Genomic DNA, 15637 nt, shown 5'->3' with positions numbered 1-15637 from the left:
CGTCAGCGTGCATGGGCGGCATCTAAGTACTCCGACGACGTCATTCCAGCGCCAACGACGCAGACGACGGACGCGGAGCCGCGGACGACGCCTGCCGGCGCGCAGGGGTATTGCTATGCAAAATTTTCCGGATCCAGTCTGACGCCTGGGGATATTCTAAGGTAAGGAATCTATCACTAACGTGTCTCTTTCAGATGTTCCCAGCAGGTTTGCGGGTGGAAGACAACGGGCGAGCCTGGTTATTTGACACCCCAGATACTGTGGCCGATTGGATGGACACTTTTCCTCGAGATGGCCCAGGCGCACCTGACAGATTGGAGGAGCAGGCGACGGCGGAACAGGAATAAGATTGTCTTTTACCCCCTGGTTTGACCGTGTTTTGCCGGATGTCAGTGACTGTGAGGCCTCCGGGCTGCCGTATGACTCTCCGTAAGATTGGCTGGGTGGCGGGTTGGGGGGCTCGGAGGGGATCCAGTTCTTTCTTGATAGGGGTCGAGGGTAGGGGAGGTGAGAACAAACCGTATCCATTTTTCTTTCTTGAATTTTTGGGACGACAGGCACTCTGCATTTTTCAGTGGGCAGTTTGGAGCCCAGTGGGCAGGGCAGCGAGGTGGGGGGATGTTGGGGGGAAATGTTTGGATTATTTGTTGGGTGGATTGTTGGTAGCATCAGCACAATAATTTGGTTCAATAGACAAAATGCAGGGGTTTGCCGATTGTACCGGGTAGACGGTGGAGGGTAGAGAAGTAAAGGTGCTGAGTTGGAACGTTAACAGGCTGTGGGACAAAATTAAACGGAGTGTAGTACTTCAGTTTCTCAAAAGACAGGCGCCAGACGTGGTCCTGCTTCAGGAGACACATCTTGTTGGAAGCTCATGCAAAGCACTACACAGAATGGGATACAACTTGATCGCATACTCACGGTTTACGTCGGGCTCCAGAGGTGTGGGCATTCTGATTCGTAAGACATTCCCATTGGCAATCACTACCACATGGGAAGATGGGAGTGGCAGATATATTGGTGTCACGGGCACATGGGAGGGTAAACGTATAACCTTTTTGTCCATCTACGTTCCACTAGGGGTACAGGGCACAATGCTGGAGGTCTGGGGACGATCCTACTTTCACTCCCTGTTGGGCTTTTACTCTTAGGGGGCGACTTTATTGCAGTCGTCTCTGGTATGGTGGACAGGCATCCTCCGCGGGAAACGGGACGGGCAATGCGTTGGCTACCAGACTTTAGAGAAGCAATGGGCCTAGTTGACGCTTGGAGGTTACTCCACCCAGATCAAAAGCAGTATACTTTCCCCTCTGGGGCACATAATAGTCTCTCACGACTAGACTATTGTCTGGTCCCTGCTGCATAAGCATCCTACATCACAGAGGCTTCACGCTTAGCTAGAAGCATTTCAGACCATTCTCCACTGTGGATCCACATAGTTGTAACTCGGGGTACAGCGGGTAGGGTGGCCCCGATAAATACATGGTATTTGCGCAATCCCAAAATTCGCAAAGATCTCATTGCAACGTTAGAGGACTACTTTGCTAACAATGTGGGATCTGTGCCCTCTTCAGGGTCCATATGGGAGGCCTTTACAGCTTATCAGGGGTCAAGTTCTGTCTCTGATAGCTGGCTCTAAAAAAGAGAGACAGAGAGAGGTGGTAGAGTTGGAGACTGAAATTTGTAGATTGGATGGGGTATTGGAACTGGGGGTGACAAACTAAACTTCATCATCTGAGCCTGAAACAACACGATTACAAACCATTGGTCACTGAGAGGGCTAAGGCTCTTGGTAGGGTGCAGCAGGGCAGGCTCTACGACTTGGGGGACAAGGCAGGGAAGCTTATCACTTGGCTTGATAAGATAGACTGGGCCTCGCGTCTAGTCCCAGAGCTTCTAACAGAGGAAGGTATACGACTTACCGAACCTCAGGATATAGTGGATAAATTCGCTGACCACTTCCGGGCAGTTTATGCATTGGTCTCCCCTCGCTCGGAAGCAGACTCCCACCAGCTACTCCGGGACATACAATTCCTGTGTCTTTGCCCTGAAGATCGAAAGTTTATGGATAGTGCACTAACAACTGATGAAATCGCCCTGGCCATCCGTTCATTAAACTCTGGAAAGGCGTTGGGTCCCAACGGGCTCCCCATTGAACTCTATAAACTCAAACCAGACAAACTAGCGCCTTATTTGAAGGAAACGTATGTGGAATCAAGAGACAGGGGTGTTCTCCCTAGAGATCAGAGGGTCGCTACGATAGTGGTGATTCATAAGAAGGATAAGATAAAAACGAGCTGTTCTTCATCCAGGCCTATCTCTCTCTTAAACGCCGAGCCGAAGAATCTGGCCAAGATTCTGGCAAACAGACTGGTAAAGGTCATCAGTGATTTAGTCCACCCCGACCAATCGGGCTTTATGCCCCATAGGAACATGGCCTTAAACCTGCGTAGAATGCATGGGGTATAGGTCAGAGCTCATACTTTGCGAGAACCAGCCATATTTGCGTCACTTGAAGCAACAATGGCCTTTGACACGATCGAATGGTCTTATTTATGGGCAGTTCTGGCCAAGTTTGGGTTTGGCCCCGGATACATCGGATGGATACGTCTGCTGTACTCAGAAATGCTCGCTCAAGTAGTTGTAAACAACAGAGCTTCGGCTCCCTTTTTGCTGAGGCGGGGTACCCGTCAAGGTTGCCCGCTGTCCCCCCTTCTTTTTGCATTGGCTTTGGAGCCTCTTGCCGCTTGGATACGCTGAGAACCCTCGATTAAAGGTTTACAGTGGTCCCCTGAATGGGAGGACCGCATATCCTTATATGCGAATGACCTCTCCCCGTAAATCCCTCATTGTCATCTTCGATATCCTGGCCTTCTTCGGGAGAAATTTAGGACTTACAATTAACTGGGAGAAATCCTTGTTTGTATTGAAGGGAGACCCTTCAGTCCCTCCGCGACACTGTCCTATACAGTTCAACACAGAAGGGTTCAAATACTAGGGAATCTTTGTCTCTTTAGATCCCTCGGTTAGGTATTCCCGAAATCTCCTCCCCCCCTTTGCAGAGGCTCAAGAGTGATATTTCCAACTGGAGGAAGCTTCCCCTTTCATTGTTGGGTAGAGCAGCCCTTTTAAAAATGATGGCTCATCCTCGTTTTCTTTACGCTCTGCAGAATACCTTGGATGCAGTGCCATCGGGATACTTCCATGAGATCGAGAGCTTTCAACGGAGCCTATTGTGGGAGGGCAGGCCCCGCATTGCTTTACACAAATTAACATTTTCTTAGTATGACTAAGTTATCGCTCTCCCAGATATCAAAAGAGAAAAACAAATATATCCTGAGCTTAAATCCGTACAAGTAAATGTCCTTGTTAAAAAATAGACGATCTTTTCATTCTTTCATTTATTCTTCAATATTCCAAACTTGGTCCTAGTCAACACGGGTTTCGTCTCTCTTGGCGTCAACCATAGACTTCGTCAGGGCAAGGTATCAGACTCTTTCCTAACAGAAAGCGAGCAAGTTGTAAATGGCGATGGAAAAAGCTCCCAAAATCCATGAATTTGTAGGAGCATAGTATTCATGAGGGGAAGTGTGACCTCTCCATTATTATCTTCAATCCCAAACTTCTCTGTAATCAGTCTCTATCATTGTCGATGTTCTCTCATAGAAAAAAAACGGATACTACTGGGCCTCCGAACTATTAACCACGGCACATATGGCCGGGTTGATGACCCTGGATATGCTATGGATGAATGGCTTCTTCCGGGGGGTATGTATAGCAGAGCCGTGTACTCTCGGCCGAATAGAGTGGCATTAACTAGGCCAACGAAGCATTTGGTTCAGAACTGGCATGATGCCACGGGTTGATTGGGCTGGAAAAACAAACTGACTATGGCCACCCCACTGTGAGACTCCGAAAAACTTGGCAAGCTCTGGAAGACAAAAGGTTTCGACAAATGGGACTTAATAGGGATTTCTATGGTAAAAGATATCTGGGGGAAGGGGAACATTAAAATCATTTGAGGAAATGCAAGTGGAGTATAAGCGAGCAAATTCCGAATACTTTAGTTATGGGCAGGTTAGTCACTCCCTTCTCTCAGCACTACCCGAGGAGACAGAGCCCCCAGAGGCCTCACCTCTTGAAGATAGGATATTAGATGGACACCTTCCTGACAAAACAATCTCCCTGATATATAAAAAACTGGTTAACCACAGTTCTGAACCCCTTGAGGCGTTAAGGGACAAATGGATGCAGGATGGGATAGAGCTAGATGAAGAGGATTGGCAGATAGCAAGGCTTTCCCCAAAAGAAGTTGCAATTCCAGCTCGCTTGAGATTAGTTCAACTTAAAATTCTACACCGGATCTATCTCACAGGTCCCCGACTAGTACACATGGGACCCTCAGACATGGGATTATGCAAACAACAGTGTGGTCTCGTTGGTACTTTTATCCATATTATCTGGGAGTGTGAGCACATCGCCACATATTGTCGCAACATACATGGCATGATGCATAATCTACTGGGGATCTCCCTACTACCGGAGGCGAGGAGGTGCTTGCTTAACATCTGGGAACCTACTGACCTAAACACCTCACAGACCCAATGGGCTACCCTGGGTATTATGATTGCCAAACGAAATATAGCCCAAATGTGGGGAACTGCACAATCTCCCACTCTGGAAGTGTGGGAAAAGAATTTAGATTGGTGTATGTTTAGGGAAATAGGGGACGCCCTCCCAAGTGGTCATTGGTATGGGGGCCCTGGAACAGTTACAGAGGGGATGTTTGTACACCACCCCTAAAGGCTGCTATTGAAGATCCCCCACTCTCCGTGAAGTTCCTTTACAATAGTAAGCTTTGTTTACCCAGAGATATTTGCCTACTATAGCGGTCAGACGATGTAAGGAGTTACGAGAAGTGGTCAGGGATGAGGTCACCCACACTGAGGACGAGGTGCACCCCCCGGATGGAGAAGGATTGGACCATACTGATCTTGTACATGCTGTATATTTACTGATGATTATTTTGTCTGTACATTTCTATTGGTGATGCAATAAAAATGATGTTAAAAAAAAAAAATAGTAAGCTTTGTTTATCCGGTGACCTCTGATGTGTGCTCGGCAGATATGACAGACTCTCTGTAATGTGATTTTCACTGATGCTTCTATAATAAAAAGAATTATTTAAAAAAAACACGGTTACGGCACCGCAGCAAGCGTCCACTGACATGGAACTGGAAGAGTCCCCTCGTACAAGTGAACATTCTTTGAGTGGTCGGATTTTGTGTGGTTAGAAGAATAGTTTGTTTAGTGCTTAGCTTGGAAATGGTTAGTGTGCAATAGTATGAAAGTAAGAATATCACTTGTGGGTCTGCTGTGTACAAGTGGCTGCGATGAAGCACTAGTGCTCGTGTCTCGGTGCTCCGTTGTCCACTGCTGGGCCTGAGCTAAGTGTCTTCTAGATAATCCAGGTCAGTGTTGTATCATGTGGTGCTACATACATGAGTTGTGGCATGTTTCTGCTGGTTTTATCTGCTTGTTTCTAGGGTGTGTGTCAGTGAGATGTGCGGCAGCACAGTTCATTAGACCGCTCTTTGCTAACTACATGGCTCTAGAGCCTTGTTGGTGCACGATGGTGATAGGGTTCTGTCTAACCTGTGTTTGTTGGAGTAGGACCTTTAGTAAGGGAGCTTAGAGTGATGGTGTGTGATGCTACTGGTGGGTACAGAGTGATGTTGGATGTCTGATGAAAGCTAAAAAATGGGCTGTTTGAGGTGTGGAGACTGTGATGTATTCAATGTCTACAAAGCACTGACTCCAGGTTTGCGTGCTCAGGTTTGGTTTGGATGACAAATGTAGTCTGAGAAAATAGCTCTTGTCCAAAGCCAGAGTGCCTGGCATTCATTGGCTGAGAACTGCCTGAAGCTGAATGGCAGCAAGACGGAGGTGCTGATAGTGGGTCAGACCCCGACGGTGTGGTCGTCGGCATGGTGGCTCGAGGACTTGGGGGTGACACCTACGTCCTGTGTGCAGGCTACAAACCTGGGAGTTTGGCTGGATCCCAGCCTTTCGTTTGACTATCAAACTAGGCGGGTGGGAGGTACCTGCTTTGGGATTTTGAAGGTCCTTCGTAAAACCTTGTCCCTCCTATCCTTGGCGGCTAGGAAGACTCTGGTCCATGCGCTGGTGACGTCGCGCCTAGACTATGCTAACATTCTTTATCTAGGCAGCACGGGGACACACACTTGCATTAGTGTAGCCATTGCGCTTTACAAATGGACATATTATTATTATTATTATTTTCATGGATTATTACTGGGATTAGGGTATTCCTGTGAGGGACGGATCCTGGCTCTATTGAAGTCCCATAATGGAGGTTCAATGGCGCCAAGGGTTCCTATGACTGATCATCAGGGGCTCAATGGGATCCCATAACAACCTCGCAACTGGCTTTAGTCAAATCCTAAAAGGATTATCATTGGATATAAGGGATTCCCATACAGACCTTGGATATGCAAGTTGTTTACAATGAATCAATTAGTGATCTGTGAGATTCGTATGGCTGCTTATCTTTCCTTCATTGGGAATTCCATAATGTTGACACTACATGACGTCAAACTACTTTCACAGATTCATAGAACAGTGCTTAAAAACTCAATGAATCCACAGAAATCACCTTACAAGTTTGTAATGGATCCCATACTATTCAGACACAGAATCCTAAAACAAAGCAGAGAGCGGGACTCTCTGCCTGGAAATATTCCAGTACTGAGCAAAAGGGACAAATATTGGTTGCAGTCTGTTTGCCGGAAACGGAGTAACGCAACAGGAAAAGATGCCACAAGTTCAGTTTAAAGAATACTAGAGTCATTGACAACTCAGTCATTACAGAGTCAGTGGAACAGTAATTTAGAACAATTTCTCTTTGTGCACAAATGAGAGGCAGAATTATTTGTTGATTTTAACAGGTTAAGGAAAGTGAACTGTTTATATAATGACTAGACTGCTTCCTGAGGATGGCTTGAAGTCCTAAATTAGCTCTATTCTGGGACACAAGGACTCTCAGAGTACGATCTCACGGCGCTGCAGGCAACCAAGAATATGTGCTAGTAAAAAGTTCCTAACAGTCAGCAACACTGGTCCACGCTGATCATACAGTGCTGCCTTCGATGTTCCTGTTGAGCCTTAAAGAAAAATAAAATACATAGGCACTTTTCTCTGAAGGGATAACGGAGATAGGTCTTACACCCTTTACCGCAAGCTGTCAGGCACAGCTTTATGATGTTTCATGTTGAAATCTCTGAAATCAAGACTAATTACAGATCTAAAAGTGACATCGATAAGGTGGCAGGTGTTCAATCCTTCAGGTCCTTACTCCGCTCATATTGCAGACTTCTGCCTGTAGCAAGACCTCTTCCAGTGCCTGCTCCATACCTGCTCTCGCTCCGCCTGCCGTCGCTCTTCCTCCCTTCGGATAGCCTGCATGTCCTCGATGCGCCTCTGTTGCTCTTTCTCCTGCTGCTTCCTCTGCTCTCGCTCCCGCCTTTGTTGCTGTTGAAGGGCAGAGAAGACGAAGAAAATGGATAGTGAGTTTTTTAGGACTCATTTGTAGCATCAGAAATAAGCACTGGCAAAGTCAAAATGGACTGGCCTTCAGCTGTGTAATGGCTGATTGATTTTCTGTTTTCATACAAGCCTACAGAATGAAATGAAAAAACATGAAGAAAACTAAACTTGGCTGACATGTTTGTAAATAAACATTTAAAAATGAAAAAACATGTACTGATGTGGACGCTTTACTTGTGGTATTTTTACATAAAAGCCTTTCAGTTGTGCCGTTAAGATTTGCAAAGGTGACGAGAATAAATCCCCACCAAAGTAGGCGTCACGTCCCAGACAGCTACAATGTTACAATAGAACTTAAACACTGTATTACAGCAGCTTTAGAAGGAGACCGAAAATAAATCCTCAACTAACTTGGCCCCTAAAGAGTAGACAAAATAAATATCTGGTATTAAAAGCTACTATAAACCTAAATAAAATAAAAGACCCTGCAAACCAGCTTCGTCACTTGAGAGAAAGACAACATTTTTAGGTGAATGTGAACAATGTGCAGAGGCGCTCGCTCTGCAGTCACCCAAGGGAGCCAATGAGTGAAGAGGGCTCACCCACCGACCAATGGAGTATGCTGATGTGGGAGGAAGCAAAAGGCCAATGGATGAAATCTACTGACCGAAGGCCGCTCTATGGAAGCATACTATGAATGAAGTGTTTAGAAAGACAATAGTATGGCAAGACATCTAAAGCCTTCTCAAAGGCCAGGCTTACAAACTGTCCGGGTGATCGCCTAAGACAGCCCAGCAGGCCTCACCCCGGCACAGAAGGTATTGAAAGATGTGACATTCGCAGACTAGAGCTCCCTGTTTTGTGCGTATGTATAGAAATGCCTGAATGCGCATTGCTTGCTGGCGCTTTGCTCCAATTCTTCCAGCACTTAACGCACCTCAGCAGGTTCTGACATCAGGGAGTCCTTAAGATTCAGAGATACGATCTGGAATGTATGTATTCTATACATTTCAATGAGGAGTCTGTGGTCTGCAGTCATAGCTCAGATGTTTACAGAGTGATAATTCTCTTTGTATTTCTTCAATTATATGCATTAGTTATCAATATAAAACGCACATTTATTCGTGTCAGTATTCATTGTAACATGATAAAATATCTGTGTGATATATTCATATTCTTTTCTATGATCCAATCCTTTGTTCCAGTGAATGTTTCAAATATTGAACAAGGTTTCATTGACAATGGTAACTTCACTTCTGGGGACTGGTTTTTAACCTTCAGCTTGGTTGGTTTCACAGAATAAACACAAATGGACGGGCACCAAGGCCTTTTATGCACTTCATTCCTTCTGCAAGGTTAAAAATTGATCAGATACATCCCATCAACTAAAATCTGAGGGTCAGAGGCCACACAGAACTCTATCACCTTCCTTTGCTGAAGACCTTCGGGAGGCACATTTAGCCTTCGCTTGATGGGCCTGTCAGCCTCCTGCTAACGCAGACATGTTTAGAAGTCGCTGCTATTTTACTGAACATGGGTTCTATTGTTCAGAAGAGGTGTGTTTGTGCGAACCATTTATGAAACTAAAATTAGGGCCCATTTGTGGTGCTAAGTCTGTTGTAATCATGGTAAGTTCCTTCAATACTGATAGCACGTGAGCTTCCATTTCTGCTGTAAGCTTGTCAGGTGTTTTACCTAACGAAAGGTTATTTCCCATTAAAGTTTTCGTTTTTGAGTCTCACATTTTGAATCGGTTTTACAATGGCGCACCCACCTTTGCTAGGGGCTCTCCTGGCACGGGCGGCGGGTAACTGGTGTTGTAAACGCATAAGCAGCATACAAAGTTGAAATATATAATCATGGGTGGAGTGTAATGCTCTAGAACCCAATACAAGAAATCTTCATACAGAGCTGCTGCAATACCAGCTCATTATGACCCCTTTTGTAACTTGGTAGTCCTGTGGCGTCAATTACCTTATGCGGCTCAGAATATTAGTCTGGGTGGCTTCAACACTGAAGAGACCAGAGGGGCGTACTGGCTGGGTGTTCACCATGCCCAAGCATAGCAAAACTGACAGTTTCACAAAGAAGACACCACTTACTAAGCTAGATAGTGGACGTTTGTAGCCGACTTAGACAGTGTGTTCTGCAACAGGAACATTTATTCTTGCACAACAAACATTCTGCACTGCAGGCAATTAGTACACAAACAATGAATGGTACTGTGGGTAAAAGACCCACAACTTGTGACGAGATTTCACTTTACATTACTCACAAATCTAGACACGTAGGCGTGTTTCTTTTGGTCACACAACACCGCAGAATGGCCCTAGAATGTTAACTGTGGGTCTTCCACTTGGCACGTTATCACTTGTAGGTCAGAATTATGACCCAAGGACAGGCTTCAGGAGGGAGATGCTGAGTCGAAGAGGCAGACATAGATGTGCTAGACAGACCTGTGACGTGGCTAGTAGATATAATAACATTGGAGACAGTCTGGTGGCTGCAATACCTTAGATATTCAACAAGCTCGATACCTAGGGAGGTTGAGGAACTGCTGGTACAAGAGCATAAGGCAAAGAAGCACTAGTGATAGGCGAGTGAGTGTTCAGTAAAGAATTACTGGAATACAAGGGTTTACCCCTGAATGTTGAAACCCCGTTATCGATGGGACACAATACAGAGGACACAGTTTCAAGAATAAAAAATATAAGCAGGTAAGAAATTTTTAATTTTCCTTACCTAACTCCACACATGGACCTACATATTACATATCTTCACGGTATGTACCTGTGGAGTTAGGAATAGTAAATCTACACTTTCCTATATTGACTTACATTTTGATATTTTGTCCTTTGATATTTTTGCACCACAATATTGTTGGTGTTGGTATTAACCAACCTAGCATTACCTTGAGTCTTTTGCTTGCACCCTAAAATAAGAGAATGCTGAACATGAAAGGGAAGACAAACGGGGTGTGGGTCAACCGAGCCACTTACCAGCCTCAGACGAGTCTGCCCATGTCACGGTATTCGCCGGGTATGTTCCGCGCTGTATGAGAGTGGAGCATACTATGTACTGCTAGCTGCCTTCCCTCCTCCCTACCTTTGGTGTCCACTGCAGCAGGGTATCCTGGGAGGTGTAGTTCTTGGCTCCCTTCTAGGCAAAAGTCCAGCAAACACTAAAAGCGATTGTCAATCTATGAAAGAGTAGATGCGGCAAAACTTGTCCTGCACATGCAGGGAGATAATACGCTGCAGGATTACCATTCTTTTTCAGCAATTTGTTTATAGAACTACATCTAAAGTTGGTCTGCCACCAACTGACTTTGAGGCCTGGTTGTGATGGGCATCCAACCATGCATTGGACGCGCTGTAGGGCTAGCCTACTGCTGCAATCCTGTGATGGCAATGTCCATGGCTGTGTTGATCATAAATGCTAAGGTCACTTGTCCTACGCACAAGATACAGTTTGTACCGGTTTTCTTTATCTCAACCAGCAAGTGTAGCAATGAAGCAATCGCATGCCACCTTTGCCTGATATATCTGCTGACAAAGGTTGTTGAGGCTGAAGCCTGTAATGGAAGCACCAAGAAGAACGGACTCTTTTTCTAAGCACCTCTATGGACTGCCATCTGCAGTTCAGAGGGGCCGTGCGTCGGGAGGCCAGGGTCTGACCAGTTACGAGCAGCTGCTATGCCCAGGTCGTCCGTTCGGTGAGGCCGGCTGGGCACGCGTCTTTATCATTATCAGTTAAGTGTTAACCATGATGATGATGACATTATGAAGCAATCTTTTTACTACAAATGGCTCCAAACAAGGTTATTATTTACTTACTCACAGAGGTTTTCCCTAAAGACATAACTAGAAAAATCATTTCATTATAGTCACGGAAAGGTCACATTGTAGGAGGGAAATTTCAAGATCCAATACACACTTCCATGTAATGTATTCATCTCAGAAATGTTATCTTCAACTCCTTCGAGGATGTCATCATCCCCTCCATCGTAATCCCACCCAAAGCTGGCATGCTACGGTGTCCCAGTGGCTCCTCTGTGGTTAAGAAAAGTGAATGTTGTTCAAAAGGAGCCATGTGCTTGGAGCTTGGCAGAAGGACCAGCGGTGGAGTTGATGGGTGGGAACTGGGTCTGGAAAACTCCTGCACCAGACATGCACAGTCCTGTCAAAGGAGGCCAGAAACTCTGCTAAGACCTGGACAATGCTTGTGTGGAATAGGAAAATATTGGAGACATAAAGGGTTGATAAGGACAGTTAGTTGAGAAGAGTACTCTACTGTTTTCCAAAAGTGACTGAAGTCTTGCTCCCTTTTCCCAGGAAGGAAGTACATGTCCAGCGAACCTGGATCAAACTTGTTTCATAGGAGCATCTTCTAGCGCTTCGTCGTTTATTTTCATAATCACTTACTCTTCTTGCAAGTTAGGCTCAGGAAGTTGAGGCGGCAGCTTTCTCTGTGGTTACTGTGTAACCAGAGGACCTGCTAACATCACTAAATGCAAGACTGATGGGAGACGCTACAATGGCCAAGGGTGAGAGTTTGAAGACAACAAAGACTGCTTCTCAGATGTGTGCGAGACGAGGAATCCTTCTGTGACAAGAGTCCTTCCATAAAGGAGGATGAACCCTTCGCCGATGATGTTGTCTTAAATGATTACGAGTCTTGTGTTGACAAGAGTCTGTTGTAGATGAATAGAAACATTCATTGATGGAGAAGTCTTCATTAACCTTAACGAGAAACCTGTCAACAAGGGTTTCATTAATGATTGGGGGCCTGATCGAAGAGACTGTCATGGTCAAAGTGATAGCAGATGGAGGCAGACGTTTTCCACCGACTAAGAAATTCTTGCTCACCAGTCACTCGTGAAGGAATGAGTAAATACAAAAAACATTTTCCTCACACATAAGGAGGTTTGGAGGAGGAAACAGCAAGATTCCACCAGAGGAGTCTTTTTTTGAAGCAATTTGAGCATTCCTGATAAAATACCTCAACCAGAAAACGAAGCCTTGCTTAAGGTATATAACTCTGTTCCATCAACAAACACGCAGTCTCCAGTGGTATATAGATTTGCGATAAGGATACTGAAAATGGGATGTCACTGATCAGGCAGTCATGCATGGCAGCTGCTAATATTTGGGTCCTTCCTACACGCGAGGCGCTGTATTCGCACCTATGGTTGAGGACTTTATGTTCATATGGATGGCCTTCAACCACAGACGGAGGTTACTGCCCACCGACTCCTCTGGATGTGAAAACAAGTCACTCTCTAGGCTGCCTACTGAACGGGTGCTGGGGTCTGGGCCACGGTGGCACGCAGGGGCCGCTATAATCAACGATTTACAGATTTGATGGTGGTTCAAATGACCCTATTCTGGATTGAATTGCATGTTTTAATGTCAGAATGATCGTCCTCTTTACGATACAACGTACAGAATACACTCACAACTTGGTTTGCATTACACTGTAATTGTATGCTGATATATATATATATATATATATATATGCTCTTCGCGTTCTGCAATAAGTTGAAGTTACAATTGAATTGCTGTGTTCATGAAGACACCATCTTAGTAACTTATTAAGCAGAGTCAACGTCAAACCACCTCGTGAACGGAGAGTCTTTCTGCACACAATGTGATCTTTCACATGCACAACCCTTCTACATCTTGGTAACCCTGCACTGAGCTCTTACACTTCTTTATGGAACAAATGATATGTTTTACAGCACGGTGGAACCTAAGAATGATGGACTTGGACTGTACGCAAGTGTCTCAGTGCATGCAGTGCTTTTCATAGCAGACTGAAGGCACTGGGTACTTCAAGCGCAGCAGGTGACTGATGTATGCCTATGTAGATATTTATGGTATGTTTGAGCAACGGAATGCTGTGCGTTGATATATCAGAGGGCAAGAACTGGGGGTAGACATTTTAAGACTGTCCATAAAGTGGGTGGGGAGTCCTGATTTGCTAAGGGGAGGATGAAGCTGGATTTACTGGGTTTAGGAAATGTGAAACCATAAAAATGCCACAACTCAAGTATGAGCAGATTAACTGGGTAATGAGAGGCAAAGTAGCCGCAAGGAAAATCAGAGTCACGTCTTGATCCTGCCTGCACGAGGATTAGTCTGCCTTCTCGTTACAAGCTAGGAAACAGAACTGTAATTGGATATATACCACCTGAGAGTCCAGTATTAGTGTGAAGCAATATATTCATCTGTGAAGAACAGCGACCTGCACACAGGCGGTTTGCAGCCAGCAGGTATGAGGATCATCTTGATTGGTGCAGGTTTCTGGGAAGTGACAGATAGGGGTTGTATTTAGCATCAGGCTCAGTATTGTAAGAGATTTGGGGCTAAAGTCCACCACTTCTTAAATATGATTAGAAACAGTATTATCAGTGTCTCTGTTTCTTCTCGGACTAAGCTGCCTTAGTGTGCCTCTGCGCTAAGGGACGCTTGCTCTATTTACACTCCGCTTTTCTTGCCTGATACCTTTGCAGTTATACGGTTGTTCCATGTGGCCATGATCTGCTCCTGGGTTTTGATTTGAGAGTACTGTTTTCTTTTTGGTGAGCCGGTATGAATGTAGTGATGGGCCTAGGGAGTAATATTCTGGGCCTATGTGCTATGAACTCATTTGACTTCATCTTGACTTAGAGGAAGGACTTTCTGCTTCCTTTATTCTCTTCACATGGACATTCTATTCCCTCTGAACTTAGCTTGCTATCATCACTGTGTCTCTGCCTCTTAAGCAACTTTGCCACACTCCATATCGCTACCCAGTGGAGCCTGCGTCTTATTCCAGCTAAAAACGTACATCAATTAATAAGATGGCTCCTGAGCTATCTGGTTTTAGGATTAATTCCAACTGAACCCTAGAGTCCGGCTTCATCTCATGCATAAACTCCTTCATGGGACTGCAAGGTGTAACTATACCTCTGCAAACCCTCCTAACACCAGCCCTGAAAATCCATGGAGATTTCAGACTTTAAACAGAGACCCAAGCTCAATGTTGTGCTCTTACTGAGGTGATCGCCTTACCTCTTCCACCCGGCGCCTCTCCTCCTTCTGCTCCTCAATGCGCCTCTGCCGTTCATGAAGGAGGTGCTTGATGTGGGCCTCAGAGTCCCGGTGCTGGGCCACCATCTGCTGCTGGTGCTTCAAGGCCTCAGAGTTGCTCTTGTTTTCTTGCTGGAGCCGCAGGAATTCCCGCCGTAAAGTTGATTCCCCTGGCACATTCATGATTGAGCTGTGGAAATTGAAAGCATTGGTAGGTTAACTTCTGGAAGAAGAAGAAAAAAATTCGCTGGCAAAATGTGTTATAGGACACACGTAAGGCACAGCAATTTGCAGTAGAGACGCGACCAGAACTTCAGAGGTCCTGTTTCCAGGGAAGGGGGAACTTTACCAGGAGAAAGAGGTTATTTGCCTATAACAACCCAAAGCTCTCTTGCATTTAATCTGTCTTTAGTCACATGCTGGTGACTGTCAAGAAGGCCGTTATGGAACATACACTTTATTTTTTAGTAATATTTGGCTAGTATTTTTAAAGAAAGAGTTCTGAAACACACACACTCACAAGAAGTTTATATTCTGACCTTCTAGATTGTCCCTTTTCTTTGTCATAGCCCACAAAAAGAGACCTACAAAGACCTACTACCATTTGGGGTCAGCTAAAGGCCTGGCAAAATCCCGGTTTTATTCGCTATTGTTCTGTTAAGGACAACATAATAAAAGCAAAGTTAAAGAGTTGCTTCTGTGGACGGGGATCTGATGAACCCCCAGGCCCAGTGGACATTTTACATCTCAAGCTGTCCTCGTGCTGATAGCTTCCTTTAGGGAGGTAAGGATGGCTATGCTATGCGACCAGAGAACTAATCAGAGATGGTACTAGGGGAGGAAGGATGCGAGTACCAAACCTTCTCCTGAGGACACACTTCACCCTCTGGGACATCTGCCCTGAAATGCATATTGAACAGAGTTGACGCTAGTTGTGATGTCTCTTCTTTGAGCCTGCTTAGCAATAAGGATGCCGTCCAAGGAGCACCTGCTGCTTG

General features: G+C 45.3%; 1 protein-coding gene across 6 annotated transcripts in view; it reads right to left on the bottom strand.

Moving 5' to 3' along the window:
* MINK1 (misshapen like kinase 1) overlaps positions 1-15637 on the bottom strand; it is a 675548-nt gene that overhangs the window by 268295 nt on the left and 391616 nt on the right. For all 6 annotated transcript variants that reach the window (XM_086946234.1, XM_086946236.1, XM_086946233.1 and 3 more), the window contains exons 12-13: positions 14622-14829; positions 7435-7551 (exon numbers count right to left, since the gene is read on the bottom strand). In XM_086946234.1, coding sequence (XP_086802360.1) covers positions 7435-7551; positions 14622-14829 — 325 coding nt within the window. The remainder of the gene's footprint in view (positions 1-7434; positions 7552-14621; positions 14830-15637) is intronic.

The sequence above is a fragment of the Lissotriton vulgaris genome, chromosome 12 (assembly GCF_964263255.1).
Source record: "Lissotriton vulgaris chromosome 12, aLisVul1.2, whole genome shotgun sequence".
NCBI lineage: Eukaryota > Metazoa > Chordata > Amphibia > Caudata > Salamandridae > Lissotriton > Lissotriton vulgaris.
Note: the sequence above shows the minus strand (reverse complement) of the source record. Positions and strands in the feature narration are given on the sequence as shown.